General features: G+C 36.5%; 1 protein-coding gene across 2 annotated transcripts in view; it reads right to left on the bottom strand.

Moving 5' to 3' along the window:
- The window catches only part of atrnl1b (attractin-like 1b), a 422410-nt gene that overhangs the window by 190540 nt on the left and 207232 nt on the right, over positions 1-24638 (bottom strand). For both annotated transcript variants that reach the window (XM_006630935.3, XM_015347888.2), the window contains exons 23-24: positions 24496-24574; positions 22437-22594 (exon numbers count right to left, since the gene is read on the bottom strand). In XM_006630935.3, coding sequence (XP_006630998.1) covers positions 22437-22594; positions 24496-24574 — 237 coding nt within the window. The remainder of the gene's footprint in view (positions 1-22436; positions 22595-24495; positions 24575-24638) is intronic.

The raw sequence follows: 24638 nt of genomic DNA, 5'->3' as shown, positions 1-24638 counted from the left end.
TTGGGTTCCATACAAATGCTTAAATATTCTGAAAGATATTGGAACTGCCAACAAGCAACAAGGAAAAAAAAGAAACTGACCTGACTGACTGAGCTAATGTCCTTAGCAGAAAAATGGAATAAGAAGGCTTTTAAATTCAGAGGGGTTTTTGAAATTTTGGAGTATTTTTCAGTGGAACAAATGTACCTAGTAGACAGAAAAGTCCAACAGAGACATGGACAGAAACATCCAAAATCACAAAACTCCTTCACTGATGTGAGTTTGCTGCTGAACAATATTACCAATGCACCATTGCTTCTTTCTCACTTTTTCAAAGCTGTAAAGGGTGGCGTGAGAAGAGAAGCCTACTGTAATTTAACAATGGGGTTCAGAGGACAGTGCTACACACATTAGTTCCCCTAAGCACTCATTTTATATCTTACTAAATCCTTCATTTCTTTTGCTCCTTCTTCCTTCACTACACGCATGATGGCAGCAGGACAACAGCTTGAGCACTTCTGGAAGGGGCTGACAGTTCATTTACAACCCCTTTCATTTACTCATTTTAATTTATTATTTATTCAATCATTACTTATTCATGACCATTTATTAGTTTCTAATTTACACAGTTCTGATTGACGTGGCAGATGCGCTCCTGAAAAATGCTGTGTAAATCAAAAATGTGTAAATGAAAAACTAATTTCCCAAAAGAATGCATGTAAATGGAGGGTGGGGGGGAGTGGCGTTCCGTGTCTGCTCCCAACTGGAGAGCTCAGCTCCATGACAAAAATGATTACATGTTTATTCATGGAAGACATCTGTATAGTCATATCAAAAGTTGTTTTTAAATGTAATGGTCATTAAATTTGAAGATATAAACACATTAATTATATGCCCTTAAATACCCCTGAACAGGGCAGCCATCTCTGGTCGTTTTACTCTCAGAGAGCCTTTTTAAAAGCCATTTTGTAATGTCTCCTATTTAACATTACAAATTATTTTATCCAGATTTCTATATTTAGAGTTTTAGTCAATTATTATTTTTAGAGTGTTTTGTTGAATCATGGGGTTTATTGATGCCTGGGTTTTATTTACTGAATGTTAAGGTCACTGATTGTGTTCTTAACTAAAGAGGGCACATTAAAAGCAAAATTTCTTGCATTGAAATTCTGTTAATATGATGTCACAATTTCATTTATTTTATTTTTATTCAATATTAAGCTACAGTGGCTTTAACAACACTCTAACACAAATTGCTCAGCAGTCTGTGCATCACCCAAGCAACTCTATTCATATTCTAGTATGAACTGGGCACTAAGCACTGCATGCATAGTTTCGGACACTCCACCATGTTGCCTGTTGCTAGCTGTAACAAAGGCATTAATATAAGAATTTGTCCTTAATTAAGAAGTGGTTTATGTTCTTACATTTTTTATCCATAAATGAACACGCTAAGTGTGTAAATCAAGAACAACCTACTGTGTATGTTCAAAGTATACTTAAAAACTGCAGTTCTTTCCCAATTTACTAATGAGTAATTAAATATGTATTTGTACTAGTAGTAGCATGTGGTTTAGCCCTTGTTTAGGTCATTTATGAAATATTGACATTCTCAGACTTTGGGTCACCTTTTATTCTTTTCCATCTGGACTAAGGTGCAGCTTCTGATATTGTCCACAGTGGAATTTTACTTTAACACAAGGGAAAAATTAGTAATTTGTTTAGTTCCTGGTACTACATTTCATTGATTTGGCTGGGAAGTGCTACAGTACTTAATAAATACAGGCTTTTCAGTTACACGGGATGTCTTGGTCAGATCATTCAACACCACAGGCTTGAATTTCACTGTTTCACTAAAGGCACTCAGATTTACTAGTACAATACATGCTGTACCACAGTCAATACTCCAACAGTGGTATCTACACTCTACAGACCAGGCATCTTAACATTAACATACAGTATGGACGCAACATATCTTCAAGCTAAATTATAATGAAGTTCATGTTATTCTTATCAACTATCAACAACAGCTATCCAAAGTTACTGTTTTCAAAAGATGCAGTTGAGGTTTTAATTTCAGCACATCAGTGCCACTACTAATGTGCTGAAATTAAAAGCTTGACTGAAGTTAGAAAAACTGGTGTTATTTCTATACATTGTGTTATCATTCAAAGCACCACAAGAGTATCTTCCCATAACACAGCCTAATTAATGGTTCTATCTGATTGTGAAAAATGAATGGTTCTTTTTCATCACAATTAGACAACTGTTTTACTGAGATATCTACTAAGGTGCTAAACAGTATATGCATAATTCTGCAGATCTTGCTGAATAAAACTACTCTGCCTCAACATTTAACACTGTCTTCCTTTTTACAATGTGCAATTTAAGGTTTTCCTGATTACATAAAAGTCACTGCCTGGTCTTGCTCCTAATTATCTGAAACACATACAGTACAAAATATAGTCAAACACTTAATTCAAGATTTGCTGTTGCTGGTCTTATTTTACCTAAACAAGATACAGCCTTTTATTTTAAAGTTTGAAATTCCCCTGCAGCCATGGATGTTAAGACTCATATTAAGACCTCTTCAGTAGCTTATACTGTATAATTTTGTTTTACTATCTTGGCAAGCAATGGGCACAAAGCAGAGGACACTATGGACGGGACTCCAGTCCATTCCAGGACAGATAGAGATACAGTCCAGGGCCCATTTTCCAGAAGCTTGTTAACCTACCAGTATATCTTGTGAACTGTGGGGGGACACCTGATCACCCAGAGAAAACCTACATAAGCACAGGAAGAATATAATATATTTTGGTACTGTAAATGCTTTTCTATCTACCGTATGTTAAAACAGTTGCATTCACAGATTGGTCCTGCTCATCGCATTGTAGGTATACCACACATATTTCCCAATGGTCATGCAAAAAAAAAGCCTTTCAATTCATGCATGGCAAACTCCATTAAAAAACAAACTTAACATTACATTGGTACTGATACATACCCCCCACCTAAATAGCTAAGAGTACATTCTATACAAGGTTAGTGTCCTTGTCACCTCTAAAGGTATCTTTTCATAATCCTAATGACAGATTTACTTCATGTCAGGTACAGCTACTGGGCATTTTCTTATTAAAATAATGTTTAATAATGCTTAATGTCATAACAGTACACACAGTACACTGAGATTCAAAGGCCCCACTCCCCAAAAAACACTCTGATAAACAGGGATATCACTTATGTTAAAACTGGTCATGAGAGAGGTTCTATAATACAGCTATCATACAGTAAAGGTATAGGATGACAGTCTGTATCACTGCAAACATTTTACAGAATCCTGCCTAATAACCTGCATTAATATCAATTAATCACCAGAGCTTACCACTATTGGACAACAAAGCACGGACTGAATATAGTTATACTGTTCCACATCCTAGTTTTTCATGTGTTATCAAACATATTATAACCTAATATGTATAAGCTTTTCATTAACACTTCACTGGTAATGTTCTGAAGAATTTCTTACAAAAGAAATAACCTCAGTGATTTTGAATCATCTTTAATTCACGTGCTTTAGGTTTTCCAGTGTTTATGATCTAATCTGTTTTGATCTCATCGAGTGATCCTTTCAGACTGACAGAACCTGCTTCTTCAAACATTTTTATGCAATAAAATGAACATCACTTTCTAATCACTTTCCACCTTTTCTAAAGAAAACATCACATTTCCTTTACACTAGAATATAATTCACTATATGCTTCTAAGAAAGATTGCAAACAAAATCAGGCCATTCATTCAGTCTTGCTCCTGTAGGTGTTAGTAACTACAATTAAAATTTGTTGCTGGGTAGATACTGTAAATTCATGAACACTAAGGATATACAATACTCAAAGAAGTACTCAAGCCCTGCACCTTCTGATTAAAATCCTAGTGCTCTTCTTTCAATGTAATATTTTCTCTCCTACCCCCAATACACTGATGGAGGAGAGGCAAAGACAGGAGTGTCCTCTGATGTTTCCTCCGCTTTTAGCAGTGTAGAACAAAGACCAAAGACCAAGACAAATCTGAAGTACCAGCTGAAGACAGACAGTACACTGATTCAAGGTGCTTGGTACTTGTGTGTACAGGTGTCGAGAAATACAGCCTAGACCAATGTCTGTAGTCTCTCAAGGCCCATCGTGCACTCCAGACAGACGTTTCAAAAGAACAAGCAACTCGAGAGCAAACAGGAGTTTTTTTTAATAAGTTGGATAATTTTAATAAAACAACACCAATAGCAGCAGGTACCATCAGGGTGCAATCTATTTTTATCTGAATACAAGTTTTATCACTACATTAAAGAAAAAAATCTGAACTGCTCCAATAGGACTACAATTTGAAGGGGAAAGTTTGCACAATCTTGGATTTACATCCCGACACAAAAGTGCAAACACGTAGAAAAGCAAAAGATGAAAACATAAGAATTTAAGCATAATGATGGCAAATAGACTAATTTCCTCCTAAATGTCACAAGGGCTCACCTTCAATATGTAGTATGTACAGTGCCTTGACTATATAATACTGTGGTATTTTACACAAGCACCAATTTATTTGGCATGATTTAACTTCCGGGACATCTAACTGAAACAGGACGTTCAAATGACAATTTTACAGCAGGTTTTGCCATTTCATTAGCATATACTTGGTCTTTCTTCTACAGGCATTAAAACATTTACTCTTCAAAGTGGACTGACATCTACCTGAAGGAGCTGATTTTTACTTCACGTGAAATGAGGTCCTGTTTTGCTCTATAGCACAGAATGACTTTAAGAGCATCTGACATTTAAAAATTATTTTGTGTTTTGCCTCTTGATTTTCTTTATGCTTGACAGTACAGCCAAGCCACAGCAAGATTTCAGTCAGAATTTAGTATCTTCCTTGTAATGTTTTAAAGCTGGCACACATTAGAAATTTATATTACATCAGAAGTACTTTAAGTATCAGCCCCACCTTAAGAGAGCTGAAAGCTTTCAGTGCTTTATGTTCCTGATTTATTGGATATCAATGCCCTTGGTGACAGATCCTGACAAAGTGCTTTGGTACAGCAGTATTCCAACTTATACTGTCCTGAACATAAGCAATCCTCAATCAGTTATATTCTTGAAAAATTGATACAATGATGTAGCTTTTTTTTTTACTAGAGGATAAATACCCATATTTAAACAGCTGGGTGGAGAGAGGAGGCTTCTGGAGATTAACAGTAATAAGTACCGTCATACTTAAATTTACTAGAAGACTTAACTGCCTCTTAAAAGGAATAGAATAAATCTTCAATACACACTGAAGAGTTGCTGTTTGCAAGAATATTTTGCTATGCCTTGCTGCAAACCTGGATGGCGAGGGCAAACAAGGAGGCATTACGGACCCAAGAGAGGACCATTACAGACCAGGGGAGGTATCCGGTGAGCTCCAGAATGGACTCTGCGATGCAGGAATGGAAGCAGAAAAGAGAACCAGGTAGAGGGCAGGACTTCAGTACAGGTCAGGACACAGGACTGGAGGGCCTGCAATTAGAGCCGAGCAGGACTGGGAGCACGTTGTCACCTTGGACTGGGCTGAATGGGGCGCATGCTCTCTGGGTGGTCTATGCACCATGGGAAGGACCATGGCCACCACAGCTGCAAAACGCCCCACTGCTTTGCATCGGGGTGGATAACACTTTCATAAAGTTTTCTAGAATAAAACACTGAACAACACTGTGGCATCCTGGGGTCAATAAGGCTCCAGTTATTCTGAGCAATAAATACCATAATAAAGAAATATTATGCTGCACTCTTACTGTTCACTTTAATTCTATATATAATAATTATTCCTTACACTTATATAGTGCTTTTCTGGACACTCCACTCAAAGCGTTTTACAAATAATTGGAACTTCCCTCCAACCACCACCAATGTGTAGTATCCACCTGGATAATGTGACGGCAGCCATGGTGCGCCAGCACATACCAGCTATCAGTGAGGCGAACAGAGTGATGAAGCAAATTCATAAATGGGATTTTTAGGAAGCGATGATTGGTTAAGGCAAATTAGAAACCTTAACTTTTTTTGAGAAGCACCCTAGGTTTTTTGATGACCACAGAGTCAGGACCTTGGTTTTATGACTCATCCGAAGGACAGCAGCTAATATAGTGTCCCCATCGCTATACTGAGGCATTAGGACCCACACAGACCTCAGGGTGAGCAACCCCTACTGGCCCCTCTAACACCACCTGAGTTTTTCCCAGGAGGTCTCACATCCAGGTACTGACCAGGTCATTATTGCTTAGCTTCAGTGGGTTGCTGCAGGCCATATCACCTGCAATATCCTGTCTCAGAATTCCAGCAGTTGTCCATAATGTAACACTCAATGTCTTTGTGCTTCAATGTGGAACACAGTCCATTAGATCGAGCCAGCAATACGTTAATACACTAATTGATAACACATTGTACACTTTTTAACAAATTGTGATTTTCTAGTACATCACCCAATTAAAGAGAATCATAAGCATTACACTGCTAGATAGACTTCTAGTACTATCCTTTCCTGACTGTCACTGTATCACTGAAAATTTGAGAGAAGAATTTGTAGAATGCCAGAGTTCATTCTGAGTGAATCAGCTATTCAGTATCAATACAGTCTTAAAAGCCTTTAAATCTGAGGAAAATAAGAACAAGATGGACCCAAAAATTAACTTAATTATTATATTAACATCAATTCAGAGCACCAGAGCAGAAAAACTACAGAACTTAAAGGAGGGAGAAGGCTGTTCACATTTAAACTTAAGATTTATTAGACTGAGAGCAACAGATAAGGTAGTGTCGGACAGGTCTACAACAACTTCCTTACAAGAGAAATGACTAGGTTATAAGATGACAAAATGTAAGACTTTGGCTTTCTTTGTTAATTAAATACTTACCACAATGCAGAGTACATGCAGATTCACAGTTCATTCCTGTAACTGAATAATAATTTTCCACTCAGAACAGTGCTTTGTTAAAACCATCTATCGAGCGTATCTCCCAGAAGTCTGCATTGCAATTTATTGTAACCATTATATAGTTATTGTAGAATTACACATTTCAATTAATGTTTAAAAAAGTTCTTGCAATTTTGATTCGCATTCCCTAATTAGTACTAAGAGGATAGTTTTTTCCTCCCTCAATATCCAGAAATAACGCTACAGCCAGCATACAGTATTTACAGGATGGGAGATTGTTTGCTGCTATGAGGAAACTACTAGGAAAAACACAGAAAATAGAAAGGGCCAGTGTGATGACAACAAATGTTATAAGCACTTTCCATGCTTTGGAGTGAATCACTTAAAAGCATAAACTTAAAAACAGCAATAATTAAAACAGGGCTCCTGGGTGGCTTAGTCAGTAAAGGCATTAACTCAGAGTGCAGGTTCAGCAGCGAGATTCGGACACTGTCAGATCAAGCCTAGCTGTCTTCATTAGCCAGCCATGACTATAGTTCCCTATGCACTGGCCCTGATTTGGCCGGGTTCCACCAAAGTGGAACTCAGCTACCTGTATGTATTGTCTCTTTAACTTCCAGAGTAACAGTATATCTTTGGACATGCCAAATCCCTGTGAGCTTGTAGTGACATCACCAAAAGAAACACTGATCCTCCAATCAGATCTAACTCTCCTATAATGCACTTTGTTATAACTCTTCAAACTAAATATTGTTTACTGCTTCTGAGGAAACAGAAAATAGAAAGTTTATTGTCCCTTCCAAAAAAATAAATAAATAAAAGTAGTGTCCATCTAAACTGTGCAAACACAAACACACCTGACTGCATTCAGTTGCACTTGAATAAAGACCAGAAGTATGTCTGATGTAAAAACAAATGAAATTACTTCTCCCCTCACAGTGTTTTTTGTGAACTCAGGCTTCAGGAATGAAAAGGAAAAACATCTCTCATCATCATAAAACACAAGAGGTCACGAGAGAAAGCTGATCTGTGCATCTTTCTTGAGTGATTGCTGGTAGATAATCAATCCCAAAATCTCAATAAACTGTTTCTCAAAGGATCCCAGAGAGGCGTTTTCAACAGTGTGCTCAAGTGGTGTGTTCCAGACAACCACAGCTCTTTGTCTTATGTGTGACTACTCCTGAGCCAACTGTGTTTGCGTATGTGTTTGAATCATCCTTGGAGAACAGCAATTTCAAAGAAACGACTAGAGTGGGAAGTTTTTCACAAAGCTTGTATAAAGAACATAAATCATTCCTTGGAAACAAATTCCACATTTGGCTTAAACAAAACTAATAGGGTAAAGGGGTGACTATCCAAAAGCTAGTTCATCTAAAGCTTATACTGTATACACGTTTTGCATTGGGATAGGCTTGATCCAAGTTTAATCTGATAAAAGCTTCACATTATACTGTAAAACCACAACCCTCAAGACATGTATTACATTACATAGACCTCCATAAAAAAACAGCAGCTGTTTATGAACCTAATAATAACAGTTTACTATAAATCTAATAATCCAGTAGATTGTGTTTCATGTATCTTTTACAAAATAGCACTTTGCATCCCTTCTCCCTTTTCAGTAAAAAAGGAGGAAAAGTGCAGATAGCTCAGTCATTAGGTGTAAATATGAGCTCTAATATTTGGAGTATCAATTCGGCTTTATTAAATAAAATAAATATTGTCACTCAGACCATAACTTCAAGTGGAAGTTGCATTACAAAGCACAGAGCATGTAGTCAATTAAATTACAAAAGGCATTTGATTTAATGATGTCCGCTCACCAAGTAAATAAGTGACTTTGCATTTGGAAATCTAATAAAATACTATTAAGCGTTGACAAACCAAGCCAGAAACCTGCATCTCTGTTCTACAGAAATTCATTTTATCAGCATGATTAATCCAGGAATCTGAAAGTGAGAATAAAAATCAATAAACACGGGCAGCATGTTCAGAAAAATATTACTCTGCTTGAAATGCATAGCTGGCACTGATGACAAAACGAAAAAAAGTGCTTCAGTTTTGCCTTAGCACTTTGTCAAACTAATAGTAATGTCTACCTATTCAAAGCAAAATATACATAAGAGGCTATTTGAACTGCATACATATCTGGGAGCTGAATTCTTGGCCTAGTTTTCTACAGAGTACGGTACCTTATGCTTAACAGCCATGTCGGACTCTTTTGTTAATCATACATTTGAGATATTAACTGCAATTTTAAGCTGATGTATTAAAATTGCATAATACCATTTCAAATCAGCACACGTTCTATCTCTTGGTCAGCAAATCTGTAAAATTTTAGCAGTGATAATGATAATCTTTAGAGCCTTTCATGGAGGAAACTTCACAAAGTTGTGAAGGTTTAAATGAGGAATAACAATTTAAATCCAAGTTAGCAACAATGTTTCAAAAACAGGATGTTCTAAAAGAAATACTTGACTACATCTGAATTCCAAATTCCAAATACTATAGTTGGACAAGTCAGACACATCCTTCTGAAATTGTCTTTGTTTGACTGAAAACAGGAAAAAAAAGGAATTATTTCATTTAACATTTTTTGTTCATTTTAAACCTAGCAAGCAGATGTCCTATATGGCCTTCAGATAATTAAATATTTCAACTTTGTTAGGAAAAAATACTAAATATCTATTAGATATGTTCTTTTATGTTTATAAAAGGTGAATTACAAGTCTCATCCCACCTGAGGGACAACATAAAACATGACTGTCCATTTCCAGAGATAGGGTGCCTTCTTTCTCAGGAGAACACTGTCCTATGGGGAGTCAAGATCAATGACAAACACCATAGTAACTCAGAGCAGTGTACGGAGAAGAGTGAATTGCACCTTCCTCGATTACCAGTGAAGATAGACCTGTTGGTCTGACCATGTCATTGAGGAGATAAAGGAAAAAATACTGTACTTTATCTGAAGGTGCAGAGGCAAATAATGAATCCACAACAACAAGGTCCATCCTTTCTCCCAAAGGCGGAATAAATTAGACTTGAAAGTTCCCATGTTTTGGTTTTGACGCATTGAATGACGCGTGCCATGTTTCAGTCAGACACCATACTTTATGTATAAGTAGATCATGTGCATTTAAAATTAATAAAATATGGAGAATCACTATATTTATGCTAGCATACAAAGTCAAATTTATTTATATGCATGGTATATACAGAAAGGCAGCATATCTGCAGGAGCAAGCAGAAGAACAAGATACTATCATTTGCAGATTACATCACACAATACAGGCCATAAGATATACAAATACTGTATGTCCATTTTAAACCAAGTACTTAAGTTTAACAAACTCCATTTTCCAGATACTGTACAATGATTTAATTGACAGCTATTTGCCATGAATTACGACCACCAAATTTCTTTCAAAACATGATCAGCTTTATAGTACATCTGCAAAGTAACTTTGAATTGCTCCGCTTATGTTCGGCAAACTAAAATCTTTAAGTCTAACTAAAAAGCAATGATAACGTTTGTTATTTTCTGGTATTTCAAATAATTTGTGGTGTCCTGTGGAAGAAATATATACTGATAGAAAAACAAAGTGCAACATTTTCTGGAATGAGAATACTATAGTTATACTGTAGCTTATGTACTTTCACAAAAAGTTGTCAATATGTTTTAAGCCCTCTGACCAGCAATACAGCTTGTACAGTGAGGGATTGCAACTTGCCAATCACACGAAAGTTCGTTAGGCGCACTTTTACCCAAAGAGGTCCAGGTGGAACAATGCCTGATCAGGTCACCTTTAAAAAGGCCTTAACTTAAAGCTTAGATCACTGTAAGAAAAAGGCCATAGTCAGTTTTCTGTGCATTCCATAATTCCTCAAATGTCACCTGAAGCAATGGAGAGGGCCATTGGCATCCTGCGGGCAGGCATGTCATGTGCCAGCGTTGCTAGACATATGGAGTAAGCAGTTCCACTGTGCCCCGACTGCAGAGAAGGTTTCAGCAGGATAGATGACCGTCCAAGATCCAGCCGCTCTTGACTGACCACACCAGAGCAGGACTGACACATCAGACAGGACCATCCGAGAGATCGTTTCAGATCCGCAACCAGTACTGCTACTGAAACTACCGGCAGACACAATGCCCACATCAGTGACAGGACAGTGAGGCTCCACGCTGCTGGCCTTAGAGCAAGGCGATCTGTCAGAGGCCCTCTGCACACACCTTCTAGACGTCACACCCGACTGGCTTGGGCCAGACAGAGGCTGCGATGGACTTGTCATAAGGTCCTCTTCACGGACGAGGCACTCTTCAGCCTGTTCCACCCAGATGGGAGGGCCAGAGTGTGGAGGAGGAGGTACTGTGTTCCTTTTTCCCCAACATCAGTGTATATACAATCTTTAAATATGGCTTAAACTATTTTTTGATGCGTCCTTCAAGGAAAAGTTGTATCATTTTTGTTTATAATTTAGCAGAAAAGTTTCTAAATTTTCTAAAATATACAATTGTTTAAGAGTCATAATTTGATTTGTGGACAAGTTAATAAAATGTAAGCAATATAAATTAGTTTGATGCCATGAATGTGTACCCTGCTTTTAAGCACTTACATGTTCAAGATTCAGATATTTAAGAAGTAAATTTCTTAACAAATATTTATATTACTGTATACCAAATATTTTGTCATACTGTAAGTCCACAAAACATTTGGAATACACTCTACAACCTTGAAAAAGCCAACAATGGCCCAAAAGCAAATACAGAGTTTCTAAAACAGATTCATGCGGTTTGCTTTTATACAGCCCAAATGTGGAAAAAAATGTGCTGCAAAAAAATTAAATGTAAACTTTATCAAGTGAATAATCATTTTGTGTAGAAATCAAGTGTTTAAACCAACTATGCACAGTGTTCTGCAAAATCCCAGTATAGCGCATTTCATCATGCTCCTTACTTTACAGTGACTCTGGTTTTTAACAGATCTACAATGTGAAGGACAGAACCTCTTACTTTAGCACTACTGTACTTTTCTTTAGCTGATAGTAGAGAGCAACAAATTGCAATACATTGCCTACTAGGAAAAGGACTGCATTTAAGGGCATACTTAGGAGATTGCAAAACAAGGGTTACACAGATTAATCTTTCAAATGTGCAACTAGGAAGCTAGAGTGATGGGCCAGGGGCCTAGGCTCTGATGAAAAGCAGTCTACACTCTTCACTTGCACAGCCCTGCAGAGCTGGCTGAGGTCCTCGCAAAACCACCAGAGTGCAATTAATGACAAAGCACAGAAGTCAACAACACAGGCTTGGATCCATTCCACCTACACTAGATTTTGAAACTGCTCTTCTTAAGTATTTTGCAGATCGCTGGGCTATATAATACATAACATGTATCCTCTGTTCTTGAAAAATACCAAAACCTGCAAAATGATTTGAAAACTTGCTTTCTTGTTTTTCTGCATGTTATTGAGCTGCAATACCTACTGTAAAATTACTCTCAAGCTTCCAAAGGTTGGCATTCCCACATTATTTCCATCTGTCCAGTTTTAATTAAAATATGCCCCAAACTATCAATCAAGCATGGTCAGGGTAATTTGGATATTCATCCAATCTGTATGGACACAGTTAATGCTGCTTTGAAATGTGTCATTGTATTGAACAAGCATGGGTATCATTAGTGTATTGTCAGATCTGTGGAAAAAGCCTGAAGAGAGAAAGCTGTAACCATTATTTAGAAAAAAGGGCTCAAGGGTGAAGCCTTTCAACAAGAAAGAAACATAACATACATAACAGAAACAGATTTAAAAGAAACAAGGCCACACCGTTTACCAACATATATAAGACCACATGCTCCAAAACGGCTGTCCTAAGTGCATAAAACATGAAACACCATCTGGAAGAAACTCTTGTTGAAAACCATTCTGGTCCTTGGAGGACTGCTTTGGGATCCCAGGGAAATACTGAAAGGGGGCATGAGGTTAAACTGACTGCAGAGATGGAAGTGAGCAGGTTTGTCTTATGGGGTTATGGGGTTGCATGGTGCTGAAGAGGAATGTAAAACAAGAGAGTGCAGAGAAGACTGTACTATCTGGTGCCAAGGTAAGGCTGTTAAATCTAACCTGAACTGGTATATGTGATAATCCAACCAAGACTCTAGATTTATTTCCCCCGATTTCTTCTGTAAAAAAAGTCTGAAAGACAAACTACAAAATATTATATAAATATTTATAATTGTGTAGGGCTTAAAATCTTAGAATGCGACTCATCTCCCCAACCAACTGACCAGTATGACTGAAATGGCAGGATAAAAGTGGAATTGGGGTACAAGGGTAAAGGGTACAAAAGTGGCACCTGGCTAGATATCAGCCCAATCCGAGAGGCAGATGGCAGGACCACTTAATAGGATGCTAATTTCCAAAACAAGACCACATCTACAAAAGGCATGAAAAACACGGTAGTATGTGAAGAGCACAGTAGGAGAACAAGGCAAGAGGCAGGGAATTACAGCCTACAGTCTTCACCACAGGATTTCTCTTAATGAACTACAAGTGGGCACTTAAGGAGTAAGGAGCTGTACTCTGGCGTGACCATTATTTTCTCTTAAATTGTTTAACTGTTTAACCTCGATTCATACCGCTAACGCTATCTAAAGTAAAAATATATATTTTATAAAGAGAGGAAAACTGGAAAAGTGTGTTGTACATATGCGGGCTTACATGATCAAAAACAATTTCCTCCTTATTTCCTCCTGATAGTCAGAAATGCAGCCCTGTTTGAAGATCATTGTGTTTGCACAAAGTATTTGATCTATAACAAGGGCTGACTCCACAGAACTGTAAGGACTGCTAATGAAGTATTGGGTACTGATCTTTTAACAGGGGACTATGGTACCTCTTGGAATGAACATTCTATTCTGACACTGTCACAACATCAAGCTAAGAATGTTAGAACAACAAGTTAACTACGCTGTAGTTACATTTCCCTCTAAATAGCTCAAGACAGCCATCCTGAAATATTTTTTTTTCTTATGTACTATGCTAACTTTTTTACCCTTTCATTTTGTTAACAGCAGTATAACTTTCTCTCATAAACATACATACACATTTTTGTTTTGGGTTAAGACTGATGTCATCAAAACTGGTTAGAACTGCAAAAATAAGGTGCAAGGTCACAATGACAGATTAGATCTAAATCTGTTCCGCTAGAAAAAGCAATTATTACCTTGCTTATTTCCCTAAAGCATGCCTCTTGTGTGCAAATGATGTCATAAGGCTAAAGGCTGGACACTCAAAGAAAAAACTGAAAAGAAGCAGAACTGTCATTTATGGTAGTCAGACCCCATAAGCAACTATCTAAAATTTATTCTGTTTTGAAAATTGTAATTTTGTGCTTTGAGAATTCAAATAAATTAATTAAAATTAAAAATGAACAATCACGGATCAGTAATTTAGCAGAAAATGAAAGGAATTGGAAGCCAGAATGTTAACACAGTAGGTACTTCTACTCTCAGAACCTACCATGTTGAAAAAAGATCCTAGCAACAGCTGGCCCTGTGGTTAAACATACAGTATAAGCTAACATTTAGTACATATGCATCACAATCATTGTTTTCAAGCAATAATTCACTATTATTTTCTTTGGACAAAATATACTACATAATTCATACTATATAATTCTAAATTCTCTTTTTATAATGAGAAGACAGTGTTACTTAATATCTACTGCCAAAATCTAAACTGAGGTGTACTTGTGGCTGAAAGTAAGACAGCCCTCAAATGACTAATGTCTAAAATGTACTTTGCTCCCTCGGTTTTATAAGTCTTCCTCTTCATTGCATTCTTACTGTCTAAAACTACTCTCATGTAAATGTTTAAAAATATGAGTACTACAAGACTTTTTAGTTTAATTTTCCATTGCATACTTTGAATGATAAATAACGTTTTTCATGCTTAGTCATAAAATCCAAAACAGGTAATCTCATGGAAAACGTCTTATTTTCAAATATTCGGAAATGTCAAGTTGTCAGAAAGAGAAAGCACTCTGTTAAGAAAACCAAAACGACAAATAGAGGTTAAATTACTAAGGAATCTGAAATCTCTAGTTTCTTTTGAATTACCCCATCTACAAATGTTTGGAGTACACTACAGAATGTCATGTGCAATAACAGTCCGAGCAGGTCTGATATGTAGTCTGGCCTATGAATGAAAAGTACTAATGAAAGTTAATGTCACCACCTTTTTCTATTATACATGCTCTGCTGGCTTTTTCTTAATGCTGCACCATTCTTTGCAGTGTTTCTGTACTGTTCACAATTCAGAAACAAAAATCTGAAAGGCTTCAAAAATGTAATTTATCATAAAATATTTGACTTTTTTTTTAAACTGATTCCATAAAAGCACACTGATGAGACAACGAGACATCTTTACTGTGTGACAAATAAGCACATACACTTCAGCTGCCACATACAAAAGCATGGAATTGAAAAGTCTGTGGAGATTTCATTCAGGCATTCAAAAACCAAACAGAGCTTGAGAAGTCAACTTCAATTCCAACTTTAAGATTACCAGAATCACTAAAAGCAGGGGCCTCAAAAAAGCAGGGAAATAATGTGCAAGTGTATTTCATGTTTTATTTGACACTTTTATCCAAAGCAACGTATATCTGCACCAATTTATTTGTACAACTGAGTGTTTTACTGGAACAATTAGAGTGATGTACTTTGTTCAACGGCAATACACCACCCAGGATACAAACCCACAACCATGCAGTTCCAGATACTTAACAAATATTTCACACTACAACAATAATTTAGACACATTTGGATCTCCCTGCTTTGGAGGTACTTGCAAGCTTTTGCAGTAAAGTACCCAAACTTGAAGGAAAAATAAAATGTCCCAGTGTCCTTGAAAATCTGTTGTGAAGTTCTTGGATCTATAACCTACAGTACTAGTGTTCAGACAAGCAAGCTGGATTGAGTTGCTTCTGGCCTGTACCTTTTTCACCAGGCTGCAGTGTGGGCAGTAGCCTCCGCAGGTTTTTCTCCTGAACAGATTTGTGTTAAAGCCTTTCACAAGACACAGAAGGAGACTGGGACTGTCTGTGTCAGGGTTACCAAATTTCCAGAATGTGAGATGGGGACAATAAAAATGTGATAGTGTACATTAACTCTATCCCAAAATATCTATTTGCTTAAGAACATCCTTGTGTGATGCAATAGTTTCTGACATCTCCTTTTCTAAGATGATCAGAGGCAATATCTTGGTTTGGTTTAATAACTAAAGCAATACTGACAGAAATGTGATTATATACATGTAACTCTTCAAGTAATAGAGATTATAGACTGTTAAAGGAGCTTTAACAGCACACGCAATTACTGTACATGAACTTTATTGTGAATTAAAAATAGTTATTACAACTTCAAAATCTCTAAACCTATATTGATTAACAGAGCATAACCTTGAAGAAAAGTAATACCTTCTCCTTTCCTAAATGGGACAAAGACTCAAAAAGCAGCACAATGCTGGTTTACTGGGATATCCCCTGATCCTACTCAATAGTACTGTACAGTATGTTCCAATTGGAAAAATAAAAACACTTTTAGAAAACTAGTCTAAGCTATTCTACGAGTGACTCAACTGGTACAGGCCCCTGTTCAAGATGTTAATGGGACTGTATAGTTCAACACATGTGAATCTTGAGATATGTTACAGTATTGTGGCAGCAGTGCCTTGTGTATTTGTACTGTTGTAAGTAAAAGTTTTATCAGTCCTGGGCTTTCTCTATTTGCACTGTGGGCCTGAGGCATGAAAAGAAGCAGATAGGCTCTCAAGTGCATGATGCAGAAGACTTGGATGTTGCCTTCATTTCTGCTACAAAGTACAAGCGTAGCATCGTTGTGGAAGCCTAACTGACATTTGACTTTAACAAATTGCTTAATTGCTTAAAACATGCAACTCCAATCAAAAACGTGAAATTAATTAACCACCACCCTGATGAAGTTTCAATTTTTCATCCTCAAAAGTGAACACTAGTTACAGTTACATGGAAATCCACTATATTTGCCAAGGAGCACTTATTCTGAGCCAAGGTAAGAGAGTGGTTTAGGTTTCTAGTTGAAGCAATCAAAATGTAATAATGAGACAATTCTCTTTTCAATGTAATCACCCCCATTCTCTAATTTGCAATTGATATTTCTTTTGAAATAGAGAAAGGAACATCAAATCCAGCTACTTATCTCATCTGTTGTGGAAAGGAAAAGAATTGAGTAAAGACATTATTTAGGCGCTGCAATAAAGAAACACTAATTACTGCTGTGAGTACAGACAGCTTATTAATCACAGCCCACCTCGGGTAAGGTAAAATTAAAATTCTGAGATGCAGAGATCATTTCAATTTACAAAAAAATCAATTCAAAATTCCACAGCTCATCCATAATTCCAATCAATGACAAGAAGTAAGGATTATGGAAATAATTTGCATACCCATAAAACTACTGTTATAAATTATATATATATAACTGTACAATAAACTACAGATTTCCAAAACATAACTTATTTAAATCTTCTTCAAAGTGTACTAAATTTACAGCCTTATGGACATAAAACTGGCTTTTAAAATACTTTTCGGTAATGGAGGAGGTTTTTAATACTTAGAATTCAAAACCTGTTTTTTTTTTTCATTTTTCAACAACCATCAAACGTCCTTCCTTAATGTCATACAAAGCAACTGAAACTATATTTATGTGTATAAGTGTTGTGTATACAGTACATATGTGCATGCAGAGTGCTATTTGATCTCATATTTAAAGTAAAAGAAAAAACATGCAGCTTCTCACTAATTTATTACAAATTATTATTTTCATAGTATGCGTGAATATTTTAAAATACTTAGCTTCTCATATTCCTAACACATCTATACTGTGTCAGATTATCAGAAAGTGATTCAAACAGTTTCATCCCATTTATCAATAAGCACTGTGCAGAGACTTGGGAGAAAAAAATAATACAATAATACAATTAGGCCTGAACTACAATGAATTTCAAGGGTTTTTTTATAACGACAACTTCCACAGCAGGACATATGTTCATTGACAAACACCCAAATTATGTGTTTCTGGTTCAAAGTGGGGATAATACACATGAATCAGTACCTTTCCTCATGTTTACAGCAAAAAAATCTGAGCTAGGAAGCCGGTCTTCTTTGTAGCATTAGGTATCGCAAAGAACTTAATGCCAGCTATCCTGCAACTGGGAATATGTTTAACAAATAAAGAACACCAACTTTAAATTACCCTTTGATCATTATCTATAAACGAGCAACCTGAACCTCAATTTTATTGTAATTATTCACTTTCAGTTTTGTTACTTATTGAAAAAAGCAGAGATGTATTTTCTTAATAAAACTTATATTACAGCCTCCTAGTAGCAAATGTACTGTAGCAAAATTAGAAATAAGAACTAAAGCTCTACACTGTATTAAAATTCTACATAAATTACTTAGTTTCAGGTTTTAGCATTTTTTTTGTATAAGAATCTACCAATATTTTCCGTGAACTCTTTCAGTCTGCTAGGCTTGGAATAGTTCATATACTGTGCCTTATAGATGTATATCAATATGCATATATTTACATACATTAAAATTTTCATACTATTGGAGTTTACTATTACTAACCTTGTATACTGTAGTTATAGGCTTCCCCTATCAGGTATTACTGCTGAAATTTAAGGAAAAAATAAAAAGGACAGCACTGAAGAAACAGCTCAACAATTCCATCATGCTTATATCATAAATTATAACTTTATCAGTTCAAATCCAAATCCAAAGCATTTAAGAAACCATTAATATCTTCACCACCCCAAGGTCATAGGGTGAACTAGAAATCAAGTAAAGTTTTACATATCACAGAGCCCTCTTTACAAAGAAGTTTAAAAAAAACACTGCTTCTAGTACAGTAAATGCGACCAGATTCAGCAACCTGACTAAAGATCTGTGTGTAAGAAAAGCATAACATACACAAGCATACAACGCTGAAGAAAAACATACCAGAATAACCTTTCCAACAATGAATTAAAAAACAAAACTATAGACAAACTCCAGCCGATAGACTATAAAAACTTTCCTGAAATTGAAAAACACTGTATGTACATACAGGGGATAGACAAAATAACAGAAACACCACATGAAAAAAGGAGTTAAACTTAAGAGTAACTAAATCACAATTACCAATGCAGCTGCATAGGTGAGTTATATTAGGTTGATTGCCAATCAGCAGTATTTGTCAGCTATAAAAGAGGTCTGACAACAAGTACTTTGATATGTGAGATTTCAAAGCAACACAAGGCAACTAACAGAGGCCAAAGAGGCCAAATAGTCGATGGCTGAATTGCAGGTGGATCGGTCACAAAAACTGACAAAATTATTTAATGTGTCAAGAGGACAGCCTCAAAAATAATGACAGCATATGACAAACTGCATCGGCAAAGAGGAACAGTGGTTGCAGGTCGAAGCTCACAGACAGGGATAGATGGACACTTCACAGGATAGTTGCTAAATGTCACAAATGTAAAGCCTCAAACATTACCACAGAATCGAATCAGCACCTCTGTGACCCGGTCGTAACAAAAACTATACTTCAAAAGCTGGAATTTATGGCAGGGCTGCCAATCGGAAAGTGCTTGAATCCAAGGCCAAAGCACAAAGACACATAACCAAGTGTAAGGAGCACAAAACCTGGACCCCTGAGCAATGGAAAAAAGTAATAAGGTCTGACGAGTCATCTTTCACCCTACTTCCTACATATGGGTGGGTTTACGTTTGGAGAAAGCCAAAGGATGCCTTCAACCCACAATGTCTGTTGCCAACTATTAAACATGGTAGGGGATCTGTAATGGTATGGGCAGCCATCTCGTGGGAGTCCATTAGGTTCGATGACTGCTCTGTATGGTCGTATAACGATTATGAAGCCGTTTTACAGGACCAGGTGCACCCTATGGAGCAAACACTGTTCCCTCATGATGTTCCCATATTCTAGGATCATAATGCCCCCATACACACTGCTAAACAAATTCAAGAGTGGTTTCATGAACACCAGGATGAATTCATACACCTTCCATAGCCTCCTCAATCACCAGATCTAAACATCATTGAACATTTATGGGACGTGCTGGAGCATAGAATGCAAAGTAGATTTCCACCTCCTTCATCCCTCAAAGAACTGGAGGCTTTTCTTTTTGAAGAATGGTGCGCTATCCTACTACACACAGTTCAGGACTCGTATGACAGCATTCCAAGGAGAATTGAAGCTGTTCTGAAGGCAAAGGGTGGCCCCACTCCTTATTAGGTCCTTGACATCAATATTTGGATAAACCCTATCCCACAGGTGCAATAGAAGAATGTACACAATTATCACAAAACACACAGTTCTCTAGAAAGGGCAAACCAACAGAATACTGAAAGAGTATGTGATTAAAGACAACGTCAGCATTGGCAAACACCAGAAAATCTGCAGCACTAGTAACTGAACATTAGAACATTGAGGCACAATTATGGACAGAGAGATGAGCACAATGTCTTTAAGAATACAGAGAAATCAACCCCCAAAATTGAAAGGAGGTTTTTAGCATGACAATTGATTGTGTCTAGAATGCAGTTTTTTAGGAATGTCATGAAGAACACATGAAAAAAATCTCAACAACTCCCATCAATAAACACAGGTTTAACATACTGTACAATGGAAATATGCATATCTAAAATGACAGTGCATTCTTATATTCTCCTTCAGCAAACAGAAGGTGGATGAAAACTTACAAGCAGATTCTGAATGACAACATTAGGGACCAGTCCTTGTACTGTATACAACAAGATCCCTTGCTAACCAAACATTAGGCGGCAAACCTTTTGTTTAGGTCACGCAAAGAACGAGTACTTGCCTGTAACTAAAAAATCCTCTTAATTTGGTTATAGGCTGCATCTGTTCTTCATTGTTTGACAGATTTTATTTTCATGAAAAGAACATCATGATAAATATTGCTGCAATAACTATTTCAAATTTAGGTGAAAATCTCGGAGGTGCTAAACAGGCATGTAATTCCATTAATTTCTTTTAAGACATAAGCTCCAGACCTGGTGATGGTGTTAACTTTTAAAACACTTCTAAATGAATTTTAATTAACACAATTAGTGGATGCTTGAATACATATTAAAATGCTGATGTAACTGCTCTTTGCCATCTCTGATAAAAGCCTCAATTTGGATTGAACTCTCAGTCATGAGTTTAATTTAGAACAAAGTATACTTTTGTCTGATCGAAGGAAGAGAAAAGGCCTACATTTTGATCTGAGCTTTAGATTATATTCAAGTATGACACAATAAAAAAATGAATCAAACACTTAACTACTGCCAAAAAGCTCACATACTGAATCAATAGTGTATATCCATGCCAATTTTGCGATTGCAGAAATGTTATGTTGGCTTCCTTATCAGCTATAATTCCCACTGGGTCACAAAAAAGCAACTGGAAGTGTGTTGTTCAGGCCTATAATCAAGAAGCCACATCTCTGTTGGAGGAATTTCTTCTGGTAGCATAACTCAACAGCTGGTGTATAGCAGGGCTGTCAGTGTGTGTTAGGTCCAGGCTGGTCAATAACTATTCCCTTGTCTTGGATTATTTGCCTTCTATTGAAAAATGCAGACAAGTTACAGATGTTGATTCCAAATGACCAGTCTAAAGTAACTGCTCTACCTAGACTAGTTCCTTAGTAGACCATAATCTGGTGTCATGCAAGTAAGATGAACATTTTCAGATGGCTGATAATCAGTAGCATGAAGTAGCATGCATCACCCTCGAAAATCCTATAGTCCTCCCTAAAAAAGTTTTAGAGGATGCATGCTGCAGATGCTTCTACTAAAAACTCTTTGAAACCAATCAATGACAATATAAACAGACATTTCTGAATCCACCCCGAAGCCAGTCCTGCAACAATTTGGATGTCAACTTATTTTATTCTAATTGGAAACAAACTAAACACAGACAGCACACAAGAAATGTTTTGGAAGATAAACTTTAAATATGGCATGATTATTTGTCACATAATCCATTCACACACATTTTGGTCCAGGATGAAGCAGGATCCTGTTAGACCCAGATCCTTCAGCACAAGCATGGAGTTTCACACTAGTGGTAGCCAAACCAAAAGTGTGAAAGCCCCTCAGCATACCCAAAGCTAACATTGGTGTAACTCAGTTTGACATTACTGGTTAACCAGAGTGGAATCCAAGGCCTTCTCATTTCCTAACTTTGTACTTTTTCTCATTCAGAACTTTCAAAAGCAGGGTGTGGCTTCTTTGCACTGCAAAAACACCTCATGGTCACGCTGGACCAGCTCAGACTGCATATCTTCATGACACTCAATGTTGATGGATTATTTCAATTCATAAACTTTGAAATGCAGGGGCTTAATATAGCTATAAGAGTAGAAGTAAAAAAAAAGTATTTACCTGGATTTTGATTGGCCATGAGAAATTGCTGACGTACACATAAAAGGTGATGTTTGGATTGCTGCGGAAGCTGAATTTTTCACAAGAGAAGCTGTCTCTGTAGTCCTTTATGTTTGACTTCGAGACTATTGGGACTTCTTCTCCTGATATTGTCCCAGCTACAAAAACAGTGATAGATTTCATCGTTACTAAGACAGGCTGCTATTTTTAAATCAGTGGTGCAGAAGGATGTAAATAATAGAACATAAGGAGGTTCTGAAGTTAACACAGATTCCATCTCAAAGTATATGTGAGTGGCAGGCTGTTGGAAGAGAAGAAAGGATTGCACAGCTAACATGGACAACGTCAAGCCTAGCAGAGGAGTTGTGGGCTTTTGAATACTGCCTGAGTATTCCAACAGCAAAACTAGATGGAAATGAATCCCTTTTCACAGAATAAAAAAGAGCTTTCTATGAAATGGACATGTTTTTATTACTGTTCTGAATTTCATTGACCATGGGAATTAACAACAGAAGTATGTTTGTTTTTTTGTTTTTCATACACAGCTTGGTTCTGTTTTAAGTGCTGCTGCTGCTTTAAAGCTTCTGGAGTAAATTAAGTCCAAGCAATCTTTCTAACCCTAACAATATGAAAGATAGCAATATGTGTTTACTATCCACTAGTGACTTTGCATTTAATTTAGAACACTCACATTTTCATTATTGAAATCACATGAGGTGAATTACTTTGTTTTTCACATATCCTATTTGCTACAACATAGCATAATGGTATATTTTATTAAGAAAATGAGATCTTTTATCTAAAAGAAATAGCTCTTATTTTAGGGTGATTTGTCATTTTACAATGTTGTACGGTTTCAAATATTTTGAAGGGAAAATCATTTCTAATTCAAAAATGGAAGAAAAAATGGAGTGCACAGACTTCAGAAACCTGTGTAAGAAAAGATTACCTTGCCCTATTTATCAGAACAAGAAGAAACATTTTAATGTTACCAGGCATCTCAAAAAATGTAATTCCGAATACCATCTCTGAAACAAAGACATTAAAATCTCAGCCTCAACAGCTGCCTCACATGTTAATTTATCTTAATTGAAATCACAACTTTTCAGAATTTAGTCCTGGAATTCAAAATTGAAGCTCATGCTTTTATTATGAGTGATATTCTTAAGGGGGGACATTTAAAGAAACAGGAAAAAATTTAAATATTAATGAAGCTATTGTATAATTTTGCTAAATTAATGACTTGGTTCTTTGAGGTGACACAAAACAGTTTTAATTACTCAAAAACCATAACAAAAGAAAACATATCACAAAAAGGTTAAGATTAAACAGAGTTTCAGAATGATGTTATCAGTTAAAAACAATATAAGGAATGAAAATCCATTAAAGTGATGTCCATTTAAGTTGCTAGAGTTTTAATATGCAGCATGGGTCTCATGATAAAAAAAGCATTTCTCTCACACATTTGTACTCGACCATGATTAGGGAGATTGAAGGCTTGTCCAAACGAATAAACTAGCTGAATAAGTTTAGGTGTGAACTTATATTTTGTGCACAGAATAGACCAATCTAAGACAAAAGGGAAGCTTCATGGAGAAACAAATAATTGCTAGCACAAAGCAACAATGTATTATTTTGTGCTCCTGTTCTGTGCAATGATTAATCTTTACCGATCTTGCCACTGCAACAATAAGCACTAAGGTATGGATGCTCAGGATAGAAATGTGTAATCCTAACGGTAAAATACAATAAGCTTGTTTTTTACTTTTATACATACAGTATCAACCATTGTGTTCTGAAAAGTAGTTTTAATTTGTTGTTTAGAGAAAAGATATTAAATTTTGCACTGATGGTCACAAATAACTAAAGTGCACAAAACAACAGATTCTGACTGCTGCTGAGTGGTTCACCAGCTCCCATTGTCATGAGTGTCCTGAGGAGCATAAGGAAGACTTCCATCACCTTGATTTTGCCACGATATTCCTCTGATCTCCACCTTGCAGAAAATCGATGGAGGCGGTAAAAGTTAATGTGCAAGGAGAGGACAGAAGGATCTTACCTGTTGAACCAACAGACCATGTGATGTTCAGGTTGAAGTTATTTGATGCATTAATTGACATGTCAAGGTTTTTGTTGGTCTATGAATGAAAAAAAAATATCAATGAATAAGCATTTTAAATTCATAATTTAAGAATATATGAA

The sequence above is a fragment of the Lepisosteus oculatus genome, chromosome 4, assembly GCF_040954835.1.
Source record: "Lepisosteus oculatus isolate fLepOcu1 chromosome 4, fLepOcu1.hap2, whole genome shotgun sequence".
In the NCBI taxonomy this organism is placed as follows: Eukaryota; Metazoa; Chordata; class Actinopteri; order Semionotiformes; family Lepisosteidae; genus Lepisosteus; species Lepisosteus oculatus.
Note: the sequence above shows the minus strand (reverse complement) of the source record. Positions and strands in the feature narration are given on the sequence as shown.